The sequence below is a fragment of the Gasterosteus aculeatus genome, chromosome 14 (genome assembly GCF_964276395.1).
Source record: "Gasterosteus aculeatus chromosome 14, fGasAcu3.hap1.1, whole genome shotgun sequence".
NCBI lineage: Eukaryota > Metazoa > Chordata > Actinopteri > Perciformes > Gasterosteidae > Gasterosteus > Gasterosteus aculeatus.
The window spans coordinates 13,002,805-13,022,961 of NC_135702.1; the positions used below are offsets into that span (position 1 = coordinate 13,002,805).

The window sequence follows — 20,157 nt, forward strand, 5'->3', positions numbered from 1 at the left end:
CGTAACTCTATAAACCCTACTTACCTGCTATTAAATGAGACATTATAAATATATGCTGTGCAGTTAAAAACACTCTAGAGGAACTGTTTCAAATAAAAGTTTCCTGACATTCCAATTGTAACAACATTGAACATGCAGTGCCTCTTTTTAATGGATTTTAAAAATGTCACCAAAGTATGTGTGTAATGAGTTGGAATTACTTAGCAAAAAGCCCATTTTCCAGCCCAAGTATCTTGTGAATTAGAGATGCTACACAATTAATATCTGGATCTTCTCAACTTTTTTACTGTTGCTCATGATAAAAACAAAATTTAGGGTGGTCATTAGTCGTCACCAGGCGTTGGTTAAATAGAAAATACATATCAGTTTCAATTCATTGTTGGTTTTGGGATCTGTTGACAATGACTAAAAGTACGGAACATTGCCTCACTTTATTCGTGATATGTAGAAAATTCTTTGGTCAGAGAGATTCTTCAGTTATAAAATGACTGTAAATAACAGTAATTATTCCATAAAGTTATGTGCTTGTCAAAAGATCAGAAGCTGCTTTCAGCTGAGCCGAGGCCTTTCTCAATCGAGTTCAATGGCACTCCTGAACCCAGGACATACTCTGCAGACATTTACACTGCAGTAAAGTCAGAGTTAACCTCGCCTGATGAGCGCGAGCAAGCTTTAATTCCAGCCCGCTGCTCGTAAAATACACTAGACTTTTGTCACAGACTGCGAGGACGATCCCTAAAAAGGTACAATGATGTCACACTTTTACGCTGGATTTGAGTTAAAAAAAAGTAGGGCAATATGCTGGTGGTTAAAAAAAAGAGTAAATGTACCCTTAGGCCTGTAAATGCGCTTAAAAGCCCCTTTTCTTTATCGGACAGGAAGGCTAATAACCGGCCTCTCAGGTAACAAACGGAAAGCTGTTCCTTACTCACACAAAAGGGTGAAAAAGATGCATTGTCCAATCTGATGCTGGGCTCGGACTTTCTCACAGGTACTGGCTGGTGTGGGAGCAACAGGTGCAGCATGGGAAACTAACAATTTAGAGGCGGACGGAGCAGAGTGGATTTCACCCCCTCGGGACGTGGACGTTCTCAGGTGTCCGGCAACCGTTTGACTCGTCCCTTGTTGTTTGGCCGTTGTGAGTCCCCCTGCCACCCAAGTTATCCGAGCGATTCACTCTGCCGAGGCTCTCCGTCTTCCCAGCCGTTTTCCAAGGGTTGGAATCCAACCTCTTTAACGGCACGCCGCCTCGCCTGACCGCATGCTTCGCCTTTTACCGCGCGTGCTGCTCCTGAAGTGTGAGATACTTTAGATGGCTCCCCCGATCATGTTGAGAGCTAAACGGGTTTAAAAAGGTATTTATTGTAAAAGAGCAGTAACGATCAAAGGATTAGCGATTAGGGAAAGTCGTCCCTCAGCACCCGTGCAGCTGCTGACTGCGTGAAGAGTAAACACAGCTGTATAAATGCCACGTTCTCAAGCTCCATCGCATAATCAGCACGAGCAGACTGTGTGCAGGCATGAAAATCCCTCACCTTTCGCTGAGATTCGCCGTTTTGAAACCAAAATAGGTGACCTACGTGAATCGTGTAGATCCGATGAGTTTTTTGGGGGGAGGGTGGGTTACACATTCAGTGAACTGCGAACAGGTGTGCGTGTCAGAAGGGAGCGTGAGATTCAGTGAATTGCGAACAGGGTGAGTGATGGTTTTAATATTTTCTGGTATATCTAAGTTAAGTTACCCAGGAGCTTTGTTGACATAGACTTAGCTAACGTTAGCTACATCTTGATGACATGCCTAGCGTGAGTATCTGAACACATTGCACACAGTAAACGGCGCAGTGGACAAAGGGTTTTGGGCAGGGATCACTCCTCTCTTGATTCAAACTGCACCCACCTCCACCCCCCCGCCTCCACGCTCCATATAGCAACAAGCAGCCAGGAGCGAAACCTTATCTGCCTCTATTTCAAACCCCAAATGCCTCGACGCAGCTTGCCAAGCGCTGACGACATCCTTCAGAGACGATTTGGGCAAACTGCCCCGTGAATATCATCCCCAGGGACATGAGAGCCTTTGCAGCACCGACTGCCATCAGATTTAGATCCGTTATCCTTCGGAGTGCTATCCGAACAGAACGAGACACATCGACTTGCCGTTTAAAACTTCCATTTTCAAAATGTTACATATCCATTTTGTGAGAAAGAAAATCCATATCTGTGGTTTACCCTTCACACTGAATAAAAATGAGAACAAAAGCCTTTTTCCTTTCGTCATTTAGTGGAGTTTGTCTTAGAAATCTTTTGTGAAGCACCAAAAACATGTTATTATTTCTCAAGAACAGTTGACACTGACAAGACATTGGGTGGCACAAAGTACCATCTGCTTCTTTTTCATAAAGGAAGGTGATAAAAAACCCAAAGGTGTGAAAAAAATGAACGTAGCACATAACCGCTAAACCTTTTTAAGGGTATGACATTACTAAAAGGCTAAACGGTTGCAAAAACATGTTTTTCAAAGGCAAAGAAAACAAAAACTTTTCAAATCTCCTTTTAAAAAGCGATTCCCTTCACAAAGATGACGAAAGCCACGTTTGATCTGTTCTGAAACCAGCAGAGCCTGTTGACGAGCTTCTTCATTTTAAAGAGGTTAAAGGGTTTGGTGTTGCTATGTCACCTGAGAGCCTATTAAGGGACAATGCATTTGGAAAGAGGGGGGAGGGACGAGCTTAAGGTGGAGACACATTGTCAAATGAATACATCGGGCAATTGTGTGTCTGTGTTTGTACTGTATTCATGTGGTTGTGGATGAATTGAGCCAATAGAGGATCATTTTTGACAGAATTTGAGTTGAAGAGAACATGAGACGGAGGAGTGTTGTTAGCAGTGGGGGGGTCGGGGCCTCTACCTGTTGACAGTGTGGCTTTCGCTCTTATTTGGTTACCTGCGTCATCATCTGTGGAGTGACTCTTCCTTATTGGCACGATTTTGAAGCCCTTTTCCAAGTTGCATGTAGGAGGAGTTTTTTTCCCCCCTCAGTTGCATAAGAGCAATAATGTTATCGCAATGTTCTAGCAGAGCCGTTTTCTTTAATTTGGTACTTTATAAACAAACGCTAGTTCCAAATATACTATTCAATGTGTTGTGCCTACACATTACAACCGATATTGGATACGAATTTCCACGAGGACGTGTGACATGAAGGTTCTTTGGTTGCTAGGAGTTTGTTTTACTTCTGGAAGGAGAAAAGAGAAATGTTTTATTTACGTCAACGATTCCAAGCTAAATTTACCGAAGTTGACTACACTGTTTGTTCGCACACTGAGAACTGACTAAAACGTGTGTTAAGCTTGTTTCTACACTCTCAGTCGTGCACAGGACAAACACAAACACAAGGGACAGACTTGGGAGTCGTAATGGTTCTTTCTTTCTCTGCTCTCCTTCTCACACTCAATTTACCTCGCATTCAAATCTTTTTTCCCGATCATGCATTTTTCATCCGGCAGTGGCGTTGTGTTTTCGCTCCGCCCTTCCCTTCGGTCTGACGACGTCACGTTTCCTGCCCCAGCACAACCCTCCGCGGCCGGGCCGACACTGACCTACATCCCGCCGAGACAGTAAACACCACAGAGGCGGAAAAAAACAAAACTGCCAGGGGTCAAAGGATAGGATTTTGTAAATGCTCAAATCCACAGAGTGTTTGCGGAGGTGTGTTTTGCTCCACTTTAACCCTCCCTGCTCACCCTCCATTCACCCCTCCACCCTCCATGTGCATTCAGCCCCCTTTGGCTGCTTGGAAAAGTAAATAAGGTGTGTTATCACTGACCACATACCTAACCCGCAGCTTCCTGGTTCTTTTTACTGTCAGGGCTGCTCCCTCAGGGTATTGCAGCCTCTGTTAATAATTACCATCAGCTCACAGTCGATCCGATGGCCCTTTGGCCTCCCTGCTGCAGTGTGTTTGCCGTTTCCACATTTTCATACCGGAGATGGTGCGGAGAGAAAGCCTGTGTGTGTCCTCAATGATGATTTAATTGACAGTTTCACCTCAGCCTCGCCGTTCTACCCTGTTAGGCCACTGCACAATTGTCCGCCTGATAAAGTGTGAAAACTAAAAAAAGGACACCAGGAGGATGTGGGCTGCCGACTGGAAAAGATATAGAGTGATCGTCCAGAGCTGCGCCACGGGCTCAAGGGAACTGTTACCTAGCAACCAGGAGATCCCAGTTACTTACGTTTGTGTGCGTGTGTGTGTGTGTGTGTGTTTGTGTGTGTGCGCGCTTCGTGCGACACGCTTTCCGACATTGCTTGAGGACTCGTCTTTCTTCTCCAGCACAACAACGCTTCACACGGCGCAGACCTGGGAGATGTGAAGTCAGCACCAGCAACATGCATGGCGCGCCCTCTCACGCCCTCTCACACCCTCACCTTTCTACCTACACTGTGTTTCTGCAGGCCGGGTGTCCCTGGTACGGGTGACCGACCTGAGGCTGGAGAACCTGCAGCTGGAGGATGGGGGCTTGTACGAGTGTCGAATTCTCTTATTGGACAAACCAACGGATGAGCTGCAGAACGGCACTTGGGTTGTGCTTTCTGTAACCGGTGAGGTGTAGCTTACTCAGCAGTCTGTTTTTTTGTTATTTGCTCTGTACGATGATGTCAGTGATCCTAATGTCAACAAAAGGAGGATCGATGCCGTTTAATAAAATTGATGAACAGCAGAACTTCTACTCCTCAGTGGAAATCCAATAACTAGCCTCAAGTTGGCTTGTGAAGTGCTATATATGAAAATATTAGTTTGTCTACCCAGCATCCAGAAGCCGACGCGGTCAACTAGCCTGTAGCCCTGATGTGGGCAACCAGGTGGCAACCTCCGGTTCTGAGGCGTGAAGCCCATGTGAAAGTGTCCTAAACTGGCATTCTTTCAAATAGCAAGGAGTTGGCATTTCCTCTGGTTGCAAATGCTAGTTTGATTATATGTATAAAATAACAGTATTTAGTTGATTTATTCATTCAGGAAACATTGTAAATATGTGTTTATGGTCTCAATTTCTAGCTTCAAGTCTCCATACAGCATGATATTGGTGTAGTAAATGCCGTTTAAAGTAAAATAGATTAATCGATTAATTAGGGTATGCTGTAAGGCGGGCTACCATGTGATTGACAGGTCACTACCGCTACTAGAGTTTTAATACCGCCGGTCCGTGCCACTCCGCAGACCAAATATAATGGTGACTGGTCTGTAATGGTCAATTCTGTTCACTTGTTGAAGAAAGTCACGGTGAAATACGAAACGCCAAACTCGAGGCTTCCAAACGGCAGCCCACCACCCAATGGGTGACGTCGCTTCTGATAGACGCTCAAGTCCACGTGGCATTGGACAGCCGTCCTCGCACAGGGTGCTGTTTGCTCGTTCAGTCAAAGTGCCCCGTCTGTTTTGCACGAGATAGAATAATTAGATTTAATGAGCTGTTCATGAAATACGTGAAGAACACAAAGAGACACACACACACACACACACACACACACACACACACACACACACGGACAGACAGACACACAGAGGGTGATCTTTTGCTTTATAGTTGAATGACACTCCATCTTATCCTCATGGTCGGGTTTCATAGTATTCCTTTTTACAAACACTACTCACAACTTGTTTATGTCCTGAGCTACTTTGTGTTGTGTTGACAACTAACTATCTTCACCCCCTCTTCTGTCAGCTTATCACCATCAAGTTTAATTGTGCTACTTCCCCAAATGTCATGTTAGTGTTCTTTATTTTCTCTGATTTTGTTATTGGTCTGTTTCTTTGTTTGTCCAGAAGCACATCACTTTGAGAGATAATTATTAACCATATTGTTGTGTGAACAGAATTGAGACATTGACGTCGGAGAAAATCTATTGATGGCTTTAATGAAAGTATTTTTTTTTTGGTTGGCTTGTTTTTTCTTTTATCAGCAACCTGTTTTCCTATGAAACAGATAAGTCTGATTTATGTATTTTTGAACAAAAAATCTTCCATATTATCTTCCTCACAGTTTTACCGCATATATTCTGTGAAGCGCTGCTTGTTTCCCGACTGGCGCTATATGTACACCCCTTAAACCTAAACCTTTGAAAAGGTTGGAAAAACTAACTTTGTGTCAAAAGTCTTTGGGAGAACTTTTTTCGTGCACGTTTTTTGAGCCGACCTGCCATCACACATTGATAGGTTTAAAATAATAATTCTAAACATGAAATATGCATCATTATCTTTTTCTGCTTTGAAGTCTATCTGCACTTTGGGGAAAACCTTTGCCATGTCTCCGCGCACACAAACCTGCAGAACAAAGTAGCAGCGCCAGCTGCAGATCAAAGTGAGGCGAGTCCGTTACAAAGAGTCGATCTGTGTGCATCATAGATCATAGATTATGCTTGTGTACTTCAGGCCTTGGATGTTACATCAGTGACATGCCCCGAAGGTAGGCTGCGCTCACCCTATTGTTTGCCTCAACAGCCTGTGGCCCCCATGCTGGTAATGCAGAAAATGCATCTATTCTAAATGCAAAAGCTTCAACTTCATGACGACCAGGAGTCAGGATTCAGCAAGTGGTTTTCCCAATTACAGTGCAGAGTTTCACCAGGGCCCGTTCCTTGTACGTGGCTAACGCAGTTTTGCCGGATAATTTCCAGGATAAGATGATATATATATATAGATCAGGCTTTTTCGGTTCCACGAAGCAAGTTTGACAAAATTACCATAGCAACACTTCCATAAACTTAAACCTGCTGGAGAACAGGCAAACGTAAGCTTTCCATTCCCCCGGAAAAAAATGGCAGCTCCATTCCTCAGAGATCCTACTGATAAAAGGAGCGATTTTAGTTAAGATTAACGTTTTTTAGGGAAAGAGTTTGTCCAGATTGCCAAGATTTGTCATCGCGTCACGATGGCTTCCTGTACGAGCGCCATCGGTGCTGCAGACAAGGAATCATTTATTTAGCAGAAGACCTTCTTGAGCCGTACACTGTGAACACCACACGGCGCAGCCGAGCATTGACTTTCTACATTTTTGAACAGTCTCTGCGATGTGGAGAACATCGGGAAAGCCGCTGCATGCCGTGCTGTTGCTGAAAGGTTTATTTGGCCCTCAATAAACTTCTGGAAGTTTCACTGCTTCAATTGATCAACTTTCTGATTATGAAAAATACATACACACTGATCCGCCTACACACATATTCACATACGTATAGATGGACATATATAGTACATGATAGATTCGACCATATATGTAATATATGCTTTTTTGCTGGCAAGATCTCATTGGATGACACATTCCATGAAGCCGTCTGCCAGCAGGAAATAGAATCTGATTGTTTGTGGTACTGAGGCATATTTTACCAACACTTAGGCATTTAACTTGTCTGCAATATTTTGCCATATTTCTTGTCTAGCCCTCGCAGTGGTGGCGGTGTTAGATTTTGCCATGATTATTCAATTCATTTCATTTTCTATAACCCACAATCACAAATTTGCCTCAGAGTGCTTTAGAGTCTGTACACATGAGACATCCTCTGTCCCAAAACCCTCACATCAACGCAGGAAAAACTCCCCAGAATATGAAAAACCCTTTGATGGGGATAAATAAAAAAAGGTGAGAAACCTTAAAGAGAAGGATCCCTCTCCCTGACAGAGTAAAAGATTCCTACGACAGAAATTATTCAAATATACATATTATGGTCTTGAACTCCTTATATGCGTTCACAATCTCCTTCTCCTCAGTGGAGAAAAAAAGAGGCTCGTTCTTTGAGTTTATTTGCTGTGGTACTGTTAGAAAATCATGGTTTTGATGATCGACTCTTGCAATTATCCTGATTACCAAAATCTGGTTTGAATGAATGCCGTGTTGAATTAAGTGCAAAATCAGCCTTTGAGGAACCGAGATAGCATGACTGCAATCAGGAAGTTTGATCAACTTAGTTGAACCACGCACATGGAACGGGGCCCTGGTCTCTCCTGTGTGAAGACAAAGCAAACATTTCAACCTGTAATCCAGATAAGAAAAGAAAAACGACTGATTATTGCAAAACAAAAATACTTAGGCCAATGTTTTCTCCAGTTGTTTATTGTGCAAAGGTACACTAAGGGTACGAGTGAGAAGAATTGGGATAGATTGTTAAAGCTGCAAGGGGTTTATTTTTGTTTGGAGTTGCATGTTGAAAGAAAAAGGGGTAACAAATGAGATCTGAGACTTAAAGTGACTGCCAAATGTTCACATATGGGGATCTAAAAGCGGTATAACTGACATTTTCACTCCAGTTTATGAAATAATAATGTACCTGAATGTCAGTAACCTGAGCAAAGGCTGCTGCTGTTGAATTAACTATAGCTGGAAACAAAATACTTTGCCAGCTAGTCCAACTTTCCTCTTAGCGGGGTTTGGCATCTTGGAAGATGCCGTGAATGTTGTGGGGTGTTTTGGCGCGAGAGTACTGAAAATGCATTATTTAGCCTTTATGCAGTGGAACCTCTATGATTTATTAATTAGGAATTACTGCATTTAAGCTTTGATTGTCTTTCTTCATATGTAGGCATTTCGAAAAAAAAAATTGTGTTATACAGTGGGGGAAAAAATATTTAGTCAGTCACCTGTTGTGCAAGTTCTCCCACTTAAAAAGATGTAATTTTCATTATAGGTACACCTCAACTATGGGAGACAAAATGAGAAAATCACAACGTCTGATTTTTAAAGAATTTATTTGCTAATTATGGTGGAAAATAAGTATTTGGTCAATAACAAAACTCAATCTCAATACTTTGTTTTACACCCATTGTTGGCGATGGCAGAGGTCTTCACAAGGTTTTCACACACGGTTGCTGGTATTTTGGCCAATTCCTCCATGCAGATCTCCTCTAGAGCAGTGATGTTTTAGGGCTGTCGCTGCATGGGCAACACAGACTTTCAACTCCCTCCAAAGATTTTCTATGGGCTTGAGATCTCCAGGACCTTGAAAGGCTTCTTACGAAGCCACTCCTTCGTTGCCCGGGCGGTGTGTTTGGGATCATGGTCATGCTGAAAGACCCAGCCACGTTTCATCTTCAATGCCCTTGCTGATGGAAGGAGGTTTTCACTCAAAATCTCACGATACATGGCCCCATTCATTCTTCCCTTTACACGGATCAGTCGTCCTGGTCCCTTTGCAGAAAAACAGCCCCAAAGCATGATGTTTCCACCCCATGGTTCACAGTAGGTATGATGATCTTTGGACGCAACTCTGCATTCTTTCTCCTCCAAACACGACTAGTTTCCACCAAAAAGTTCTATTTTGGTTTCATCTGACAATGTGACATTCTCCCAATCATCCAAATGCTTTAGCAAACCTCAGATGGGCCTGGAGGTGTACCGGCTTAAGCAGGGGGACACGTCTGGCACTGCAGGATTTGAGGATTTGTAGTGTGTTACTGATGGTAGCCTTTGTCACTTTGGTCCCAGCTCTCTGCAGGTCATTCACTAGGTCCCCCCGTGTGGTTTTGGGATTTTTGCTCACTGATCATTTTGACCCCACGGGGTGAGATCTTGCGTGGAGCCACAGATCAAGGGAGATTATCAGTGGTCTTGTATGTCTTCCATTTTCTACTAATTGCTCCCACAGTTTCTGCACACCAAGCTGTTTACCTATTGCCGATTCCGTCTTCCCAGCCTGGTGCAGGTCTACAATTTTGTTTCTGGTGTCCTTTGACAGCTCATTGGTATTGGCCATAGTGGAGTTTGGAGTGTTACCAAATACTTATTTTACAGAGGAATTTACCAATTAATTCATTAAAATGTGAATTCCTGGATTCTTAGTTGAGGTATGATAAAAATTACAGAAAATTGGTGGCTGACTAAATACTTCTTTCCCCACTGTATGTGATGCAATACAGACATTGATCTTACTAATACTATTAATGACAATGTAAATGATTTCCAATAACCAAGACATGGAATTTCCTATCATTAAAAGCCATCATTTACTTAAATGTCCAAATGTCCTTATTGTTTTGTTCAATAGCCACACCCACCTTCGCTGAATCCCCGCCTCCTGCGATGGACGCTCTGGTTGGAAGTTCGCTTTCTCTTCCCTGTGTTGCTATTGGCAACCCTACCCCAACCATCACTTGGCTGAAGGATGGCAGTGTGATTCCAAGAATAAATTATCAGGTTTGTTTATACAATTGGGATTGCTTAAACAGGAATATAAGTTTATTTTTCTCTGGCTCTCTCCACCATTTCCACCAAATGCATCTGCTGTGTCTTCTGTTGGTACTGTATCCAGTAGCACATTAGCAAAATGACCAAAACGCATTTCCTTTGTTCACCGGCCTCCCCTTGCTCCTTTCATCCCATTATGTGAGTGCAGGGGCAGAATATGTTAACCCAGAATGCCTCTTTCACTTAACGGATGATAATGTAATAACGGTGTGAGAGTAGTTTCCTCTGGCTGATTTAACTTCTGACTGCTCAACTTAAATCCATCCCACAGAACACAGAGATTGGGTTTTCATCACATCATTTAGTGATATCGGACTGAATTATCAGTCTTCATGCCTTCTGTCAATTTCTTTCAGGTGCCAATAATGTTGTTATATATTATGTGCAATATAGAACAACTAATACTGTGTTTTAAAAAAAAGCGTGTAGTGTAAATCACAGTAAGCACACAAATCCGAAAAGTGCCAAGAAGCCCCGACTCCAAGGTGGTTTTTATAAGTGGCCATAATCAAAACACAAAAAACACTGCTTTAATGTTCTAGTTCTACTAGTAGTAACATTGCTCTTTGGTATGTCTAGCTACATAAGGAGCTTGGGTAATGTCTAGCTACATATGTATATGTCTATCACAGGTACAGTATGCGTTTAGCCCCTGGCTGTCTATAAATCAATTATTTACCCATCCTTGTATCCTCCACCCGCATCATATTTACCAGGACGGAGGCTTATTTCTGCGAGCGGTGAGCGTGCAGTCAGCAGGGGAGTACACCTGCCACGCCTCCAACTCGGAGGGAAACGTGACTCGCACAACCAACGTGAAGATCAAAGGTCAGTGTCTGTTCCTTCAGCCTCTGTGAAGTCTTCGTGCCTGACTGGCAGCAAGCCACCGCCATCTACGTCTGTGTTTCTCCGTCTTGCATCAGAAGACGGAGCTTTAACAAAGTTAAACGGAATCCTTCAAAACTGTTTCTGTCCCTGTGTAGATAATACTGATAGCATCAGATATGATACAGGGGCTGCTTTGTCATGATAAAGCTTTTTTGTTTAGCTCAATTTTAAGGTCGCATTTTCAGAGGAGCACGTTGAGCCGCTCTAGCTGACAGAAATGAAGAATATCTGTTTATTAACATAATCACGTCTGTATTAGTTTTGCAAACAGTCCTGGATGAATGGGAAATGCATATTCCTCTTGACAGTGTGGTCAAAATATGTCATGACATTCAGTTTTTTTTAAATAAGTTCACTTACAGATTTACAAACGATTGCCATCCAAGGCAAGGACAAACCCGTGCTGAATCTGCTACTGTGTGTAATAGGGTTACATCGCCTCAGCAGCAGTGCATAAAGAATTTATTTCTGACTCCTTCCTGCACACCTACTCCTACACCTACTGATGATTTTCTCTGGAGAACCAGGACTTAAAATATGTTGTTTTGGCATCGCAGTCCCCTGAGTGTTCACTTCATTTTGAAATCTCTTTAGCCGCAGCAGTCCCATTTTAAATAATAATCACGAGCTCACACTGCCTTAATACTGCTAGGTCGAAGGGACATTATCTGAGCTTTTGGATGTATTTGTGTGCAGCGATTGCCACATGGATGGATTATAGGAGACTAACAGCTATGTGGAGGAAGTCGGACTAAAAGCCTTAAGTAACAACTAAACTGTCGGCCACGCATACAGCCATCAAGCATTTCAAGTTAATAAATCGCTAATGACTGCTTTCATGCGGTTGTTTATTCATAAATCCTGTGGCATGTCGAGCCTTCTTTATTAGATCTTTGCAAAAATCAAACAGGTGTTGGCGTTCGGCACGCTAGGGGGAAGAGATCAATGTGACATTTTAGCACCACGGTATAGTGGTATTAAGTAATTAGTTGCCAAGGAGATGACATCGGTATATTTGACAGCCTAGTGTCTCAGAGATGTGTGTCATTTTACTATTTTGTGAGAAGCTGGTTAACTCTTTTTATTGGTCGCTTTCCATCAACAAAAATCCCTGTTCTCCACGGGGCCGTGTGCAAATTCTCTATTCCGCAGCTCATTCTCTCATGACACGATATGTTGTTCAATATTGCATATCATATTGCTTCAAGACTCATCTGGGTTTTTCAAACCAGGGACTTATTTTCCCAAACAAACCAAGTGTTTATTGGATTTCGACCATGTGGATGTGACGTGTGAGGATTGGGTAGACATGATAGCAGAGTAGACCAAGCCAAAGTTAAAGAGGAAGACGGTAGAATTGGAAGGGGTCTTTTTGTAAGGTTGTCAGACACAACAATTCATGCCAACAAGCATTTTTAGGGGGCGCACATTGATGGTATGGCGTTGCCACGGGTGATTTTATTGCAGCCTACAGCTTTTGTTTACAGCATTATCATGGGAAGATTAGTTGGAAAAATCCCAAAGTTTACCAAGCGACTCTCGCTGGATAACATTACTCTTTAGCACTTTTATCACACTGCTCATTGTGTAGATTCCCACATGCAAAATAATGTGCCCAATAGAACCTTTCAAAATACAAGTGTTTGACATTTTGTATTCATTACTAATAATCTAGCGTTGTTTTAAAGCCACAAGAACTGATACCCAGTGAATCTTCAGATTCAGATAAGTTTCATCCTCAAGCTTCAGTGTGACTGATTATTCTTCCTGAGGTAGAGTTACATAAAAGTGTTTACATTGGTAAGACTTTTACACCTGGCTCCAGTTTATTGTGTAATACAGTGTAAGTTTGCTTCTACCGTGTGATGTATCAGACACCAAAAAGGTGTTGATGCAATGTTGGGCTGAATTTAGAATGGATTGAATGTAAGATATCTTTAGTTTGTTAAAATGGATGGTGCTTGTTTGACTCTGTTACTGTGGCTAAGGGCAAGAAATACGGAGCTTGGGGTAAAATGGCATTTGCGCAACATGAGTTCCTCAGTTAGGTGTACGAGATACTTGATTTATTATTATGGGCGCTGAAGTCACAATGAGGAACGACGTGACCAAAACACGCCGTTTGTGTCTGACAGATATTTGACAGTCTCGACGAAGCGGTGATTAAGGGACATGACATTTTGAAGACTGTGATGCTCTTAAATAGTGGTTTACTTAGCTAATGCTGGCTTTTTTGTGTAACGCTTAACGTGATGTCTTTTGTAACCTGCCTCCCTCTAGGTCCGCCGGTTATTGTCGTCCCTCCAACAAGCGTTTCTCTCAACAAGTCCCAGAATGCACTTCTCCAATGCCTGGCGTTGGCCGACCCCCCCAACATGACCTATGTGTGGCAGAGAGGAGGCGAGAACGTCCATCACATTGAGTGAGTGCAACCTGCACCCTTTGCTGCCGATGTTTTTATACAGTGAGTTTAGTAATTGTGTGTTTTGTTTAAAGTAAAATCGACCCCCTCAGAGGTGTTTGAGGTTTTGGTCCATTGAGCTCCAGTTAATGAGAGCCTGTCTCAACAGGCCGGATGGGCCTAGAAGCGACATTTCTTACAAGACTGTCTGACATGTACTCTTGTGCCGGTCCACTGAAGGATTTGATAACATAAAACTTCTTCTAAAATTGACATGGAGAAAGGGGAGAGATGTTAAACCCTTAGGTATTTATTTATGAAACTCTTTATGCTTCTGGTGCTCACTTTGCTTGTAGGAAGTCCCTCAAAGCAGGATTGCTTTTTCATCCGTGAGTTGGCCAACTTTGGCTTACACTAAAATAGAAACACTTAGCCAGCCATTGTAAAATACACACGGCTCAGTTATGTCAATAGGAAAGACCGAGAAGAATGTCTTTCCCTTGGGTGGGTCTGAGGTGATTCTTGCTTTGGTTGTTGTGGTACTTAAACTAAAATATGTAAAGAGACAATATTTCCCCAATTGTTCAATTTGTTTTGAGAAACATTCTAATTTAAAAACTATTTTCTTTTATTGGACTTCAGGGTTCCCCACAGGTCGACTGACCATGGGTCTAGCAGGCCGTGCTCGACTCCGCTCTTGTTCGATTTTACCGTGTCTCCCAACTGAGCAACAGGGTGCAATAGAGCAACGAATATTCTTAGCATCAAATTAAGCGGACTGCCGAGTGTTTGAATGCACCCTCTAAGCTCCGCAAACAGAACACAGATCATGAAGTTTTGCTTTAACAACAAAACGCTGCAAAGAATGCTGAATTTAATTAGTTTACCTAAATTAAAACACTATGTAGAGGAAACACTGGAGTTAACTTTGGCCGCACAAAAAAGGTGCTCACAGGCCAATACAAATCCAAATGTCACACTAGATCATAGTTGAGATTTCTTTGGTATACCACGACAGAATTTTGGCAATCAAATATTTGTAATGGCTCCAAGAGAAAGAGGGTGGGGGGGCGGGGGGGAGATTGGGCCTGCTCTTTGGAATGTTGGCCCCTAAATACAACGGCATCCACAGGTTGGTGGGATTAGCAGTCAACCAGAAGTCAACATTTGAGTATCGTCTGTTGTCCCTGTGGTGTGACCGCTGAAGGTTGCAGAGCTCCACATTATAATTATTAAATTATAATACTTCTTTTGAAAATGGTAAGGTACAGACACAGAAGCAGTACGACAAACAGCAGCAGTAGTCTTAGTCCCAGTCTATTTTCCACAAGACACACATAGGTGACGGAGTCACAGGGAATCTCGTGGTCAGAAACCGGCGGCTGGGTGAATTACTGGAACCGGCAGGGCCGGCAACAGCAAGAGTGAGTGCTGGCAAGGTCTCGCATTAAAGCGCAGAGGGAGTGGGAGACTGGGGTGTAAATACTTAAGGGAGCGAGCAGGACAGACAGGTGAGTGTGATTGAGCTGACAAGGTGGATGTGACTGGCAGGTGCACTGAATGAACTGATTTGGTGAGTCAGAGGTGGAAATGACAGTGGGTAGAAGTGGCAGCGCTGTGACAAAAATAGTGATTCTAATCCTCCAAATCGATGTCAACATGCATCCCTACATTGATGCAAAATAACAACATAAGAATAACTCAACAAAATGAAGAATTGCCATCAATGTTGCAAGTGACAATAAAACCACATTTTTAGATTTGCGATAAAAACAGACCTTGTACATTTGACAAATTTACAAATATTGTCTGGCAATAGTTTTTGTCATATAATAACCGACCCATAAGTTATGCATACAGCCATCTGTGGCTGTACAGATTGTTCTTCCCCTCACCTGGTGCACTCAATGAAGCGAATTTGCAAAAGGATTATACATCACTTTTCAGCCGCAAAACCTGCACAAATGAGACCAAGAAGAAATGGTCCAATTCTTGATGTCGCTGCTTGATGTCTTGCCTTTCACCCTCATCTCTTGGAAATATCCCACTTCATATCATTGTGGCTCTAAATGATTTCTGAATCACGCTCTCTGTCTCTGGGGCTCGGGGAGCCTTGAAGGAGTGGCCAACTATGCTGTGTTTTTATGAGCAACAGCCGACATTAATAGCATAATGTACCTTTCAAAGCTTGAAGGTATAGGTAAATCAACATTTTCTAGAACAATTGATGAATGACTGATGTAATGTTGAAGCGGTGACACAAGCTCGCTGGGAAGCACCCCCTCAGCTTAAAAGAGGCTTTTTGCCTTTTATAGCTCATTTTCTTTTTCAATATACAGCATGATAACAAAAAACAGAGAAAAAAAGATACAAAGAAGCATTACAAATTTTAGGCTTCAGGCTTGATGAAGATAATATGTAATCATCTGCCTGAAGGACACGTAAAACATGTTTTAAAAAGAAAAATGCTACTTGCAAAGAAAGAAAAAAATAGATTGGCCTGACACCGTGGATGCACCGACTGCGCTTCTCCATGAGGGAGGTTTCACACTGAGGATCCGAGTGAGCTGAGAATGCTTCGTGAATGCCAGCGTATCATTCACCTGAATATTGGTCTCTCTTAGCAAACCGCGCCTAGGCTCAGTTCAGTTTAGCAGCTGCGCGAGTTAATTGGCATTACTTCCACTCCTGAGCATTTCTCCATCAAATACATCATTATCCATCACAGCCACACTCAGGTTAATGCTCAACCCAACTTGAATGAAGTGAGGCATTTAGAGTAGAGTACACCAGGATTATCTGATTGCCTGCTACGACCTTTCAGAAATATATTCTTTTGTAATTGCTTGTTAAAAATAGTGCAGTCCTTTTTACCATTTACTCTCCCTGATGTTTTTTAGGTTCAAAATATTCTCAATTTTGTTTGTTTTTTGTCATTTTCCTCGCATGTATATAATGAAAATCACATCATTTTTTCATTTTTATTTTTTATAGAATTATTATTATCATGCTTAAAGCTGAACAGGGAGGAAGGAACCCTGCTGAGCCTCCCCAACATTTATACAGTGACAATTGCAAAAAGTTACAACGCAAAAGTATCTAGCAAAATAGAGAGAAAAGCTGCTAAACTAAACTCTTCAAAAAAAAGGAAACATCCAATTATTCTGCAGCTGGGGAAAACTGAGGAGGGCAAAGGTCACACAAACCTAAAACTACATTCACTTCCAGTTAGCCATCACGGCAACAAAAAACCCAACCCAATTATTGCGTTTGGGCTGTGGCGGTGGGAACCACAGGGAGTCCCGAGCAAGAAAACTGACCAGCCTGTGGTGGATAATTGATCAGGATCAGCTTTTAGGCGGAGGGCCGTTCACCTAACCACAAGCAAAGGATGAAGGATCAAATCAGTTCTGTTAGTGAAATGAGTGTCACTTTTTGATCACATTTTTCAGGGACGCCCACAACTCTGCGCCAATTCGCCACGGCGCGTCTACGGTTGTTTTAGCGGCACTGTACGCCGTAGCGTTGTGTGCTAAATGCTAATGTCGGCAGACTAAGATGCTGATGCATAACATACAGGTCAACCGTGATCAACATATTTGTTTAGTCTATTAATATGCTAACATTTGCTAATCAGCACAAAACGCAAAGTATTTCTGGGAGGCCTGGATTTCTAAATTTGATGGCAATCCAGGAAATGTTGTTGAAATTTCAATGTAGACCAAAGTGGCGGCCGTGTTAACGTGCAGACTGTTGCTAACTAAGCTATTCTAAAATGTTGTGCTGAAAGAGCCATTAAAGCTCCATAGAGCTTCTCAGTTGGGGATAATTCTTCGTGGACCCCTTTAACATCAACCATTTCATTCGTTGTTAATATACAAGCAGCATTCAGTTACACAGCAGAAATAAACAGGTTGGTTCCAGTACGTCAGTCATCTGACCTGTATGGTAATTAGATTAAATGTGTGACTGAGAAATGTCCCACAAACACCAATCTTCCGTGTGCTTGTGTAACCTGTTAGTAAGGTCTTGCAGCCTGTGAGACGCTTCTGGTTTTCTCAGTGGTCTGTCTTTAAATGTAGAATGTATAAAATGAGTGGGCACTCTTCTTCCCACTCCAACTGAAGCAGAATGAGATTTCCTTAACCTCCATCTGCTCACAGCTGTGAATAACTCACGGCGGAAAAAAAGAAAACACCTACACTGTTGATACGGCGAGCGCCTTGAATATGATGGAAGAGCTGAATTACCTCTCACTCTTATTTTGAAGCAGCTGTTGTGTTCTTGTATATTGAAGAATTCCTGTGTGTGCTTTTTTTTCTCTCTTTCTCTCTGTCCCTCGAGATCTCTGAAGTCGCGAGTGAAGATCATGGTAGATGGAACTCTCCTCATCTCCAGTCTCATCCCCGAGGACTCTGGGAACTACACATGCATGCCGACCAACGGCCTGCCGAACCCCCCGACGGCCTCTGCCAACCTCACAGTGATGCGTACGCTTCCGTGTGTAGTCTGTAGTCGTGAGCCCTCAAAAGAATACGTACTACCTATTCTTCCACACATTGTGATTCAAACATTAACTTAACATTCGTTATTGTGTATTTTGCTTGTTAACACTAAAACGTTGGCATTGTACAATCTAAGAATATTCTCCAGAGAATAATAACTCTTGGAAATAATATACGTTGTGTATATATATATATATGTATAAATGTGAAGATAAGTTACAAGCCGAAATACCCAACAGAAAAGCAGTATTTCTTTGCCCGTTTGAGTTGCTCGTCTGTGTTTAACGTCTCATCCCCTTGATGAGCGTGTTTGTTTGCCCAAAGAACTAAAGGCACGTTAATGTGCCCTTTTCTCAAAGAGAAAAATGCTGTGCGACAATCATCGCTAACACCATTAAGAGCTTATTCATGGAGCTGGAATTCAGATATATGAATTCTAATCATATTTTTGATTGAAATATAGATATAGATTTTTGTGCTTTCTCAACTCATCAAACTGTTTGTGCAAACAAGCCTATAAAAGCTTCAGATAATAGAAATGACTGTGCATTAAACAACGTGTTAATCTGCTGGCCAATAGCAGCAGCAAGTCCATCTCCTGCGTTTCTTATCTCGTGGTCAGCCTATTACCCAGGACTGTTCCTTGGTACAATTCACTGCTATTTTTAGACCTGTGAAACCCTTTGGACACGTTCAGTCAGCTGAATACAGCAGCAGAACCTGTGACAAAAGCAAAGTCGCAGAAAATTGGTTTCAACAAAACAATCTGTTCTTAAAATGAAAAGTTATGGATCGTCTTACAGTTTTTTTGCTCCGGTACTACGCTTGGCATCGTGTCAGTTCTCACAAAGTAAACTACTTTCATTTATTTCCTGTGCTCAGACCCGGCCCAGGCTCTCCCGATGCCACGGAAGACGTACCTCCCCACGGGTATGGAGGGCGTGGTCACCTGCCCAGCGGCTGCTCAGCCCCCGCTGCTCCGGGTGGATTGGACAAAGGACGGAGAACCACTGGACCTGTCCTTGGTAATGCACCTATTCATTTTCCATTGGGGCGCAGTCGCCACAATAGTGCCCGACCTTCACCGTGTAAACACATTTATATTTCTGTCCCCGGCTAGCACCTCCACTCTATTTGTTTATTTCCATTTTATCAGAGAAATGTCGGAACCCTGTTGCTGACTACAGGCGTCAATGAGCAGAAATCAGCAGCTCATCATGCAAAAGCTTTTCTAACAATCATTCTAACTCGCCAGTCGAACCGCATAGAAACCATTTTCCTTCTGTTACAGACAGAGGAGGACGTTATGAAGTTATGAACATTTTTCCAGTTTAATAGGTGCGTCCGGTAATGGAAATCTCCTTTCAGCAGTTCAATTGGTCAGTCACTGAATCCCATAGATCTTAAAGAACAGGGACGGTCAGGGCAAATCCTAAGAGCTTTGGAAGCAATCCCTGAGGGACTCCTTACTGCCCATCGCTCTCCTTTTTTCACTTCCACTTCAATCTCCTGCTCCCTGCGTCTAAGGGATGGCTGTAGGACCCGCATGGATGAGGGAGTGAGAGTGGCATCTCAGCAGTGGCTCACAAGATTTCGTTTCAGCTGTTTTTGTCTTCTCGCTTCTTGCAAAACCATATATGAATGCACTCATGTTTCAAAACAAGATGGTGGCGGTTTATCTCTTTGCACAAGCAAAGGATCCACCCACCTTCTCCTGATTCCCCTCACATGCTGGGTTGACCCCCCACGCCCTTTTGCACTTAGTTGTGAGTGATGGACGTCGGATGTGACGCGCCACAGGACGTGTGACGCAGGCACTGGAGTCAGGCTGTTATCCTGCCAATTATTCCTATCGCACGCTGGATGTCTCAAGCTCTCATACACCCATTACTACAATCTCTCTCAGCCTCATTCTGGGGAGGATAATAGCGGTTTTGACTTCATTAAAAGAAGTGGGAACCTTTTGCACAGTGGAAGCACAACACGTGCCCACTGCTGCGGCTGATTGAGTCTGAAATTTTACAGTCTTTAATGCAAAAGCCTCAAAATTGAATTTGGGGAAGCTCTTCGGTGCACTCGTTTTATGTGTTTAGCGATTCACTTAGGAATAATAATCATAACGCCCAAAAAGGAA

General features: G+C 42.8%; 1 protein-coding gene across 1 annotated transcript in view; it reads left to right on the forward strand.

The window, feature by feature from the left end:
• Nucleotides 1-20,157, forward strand: part of igsf9a (immunoglobulin superfamily, member 9a) — a 45,232-nt gene that overhangs the window by 9,390 nt on the left and 15,685 nt on the right. The window contains exons 4-9 of the mRNA XM_040198094.2: nt 4,453-4,599; nt 10,030-10,178; nt 10,946-11,057; nt 13,398-13,539; nt 17,863-18,008; nt 18,906-19,048. Coding sequence (XP_040054028.2) covers nt 4,453-4,599; nt 10,030-10,178; nt 10,946-11,057; nt 13,398-13,539; nt 17,863-18,008; nt 18,906-19,048 — 839 coding nt within the window. The remainder of the gene's footprint in view (nt 1-4,452; nt 4,600-10,029; nt 10,179-10,945; nt 11,058-13,397; nt 13,540-17,862; nt 18,009-18,905; nt 19,049-20,157) is intronic.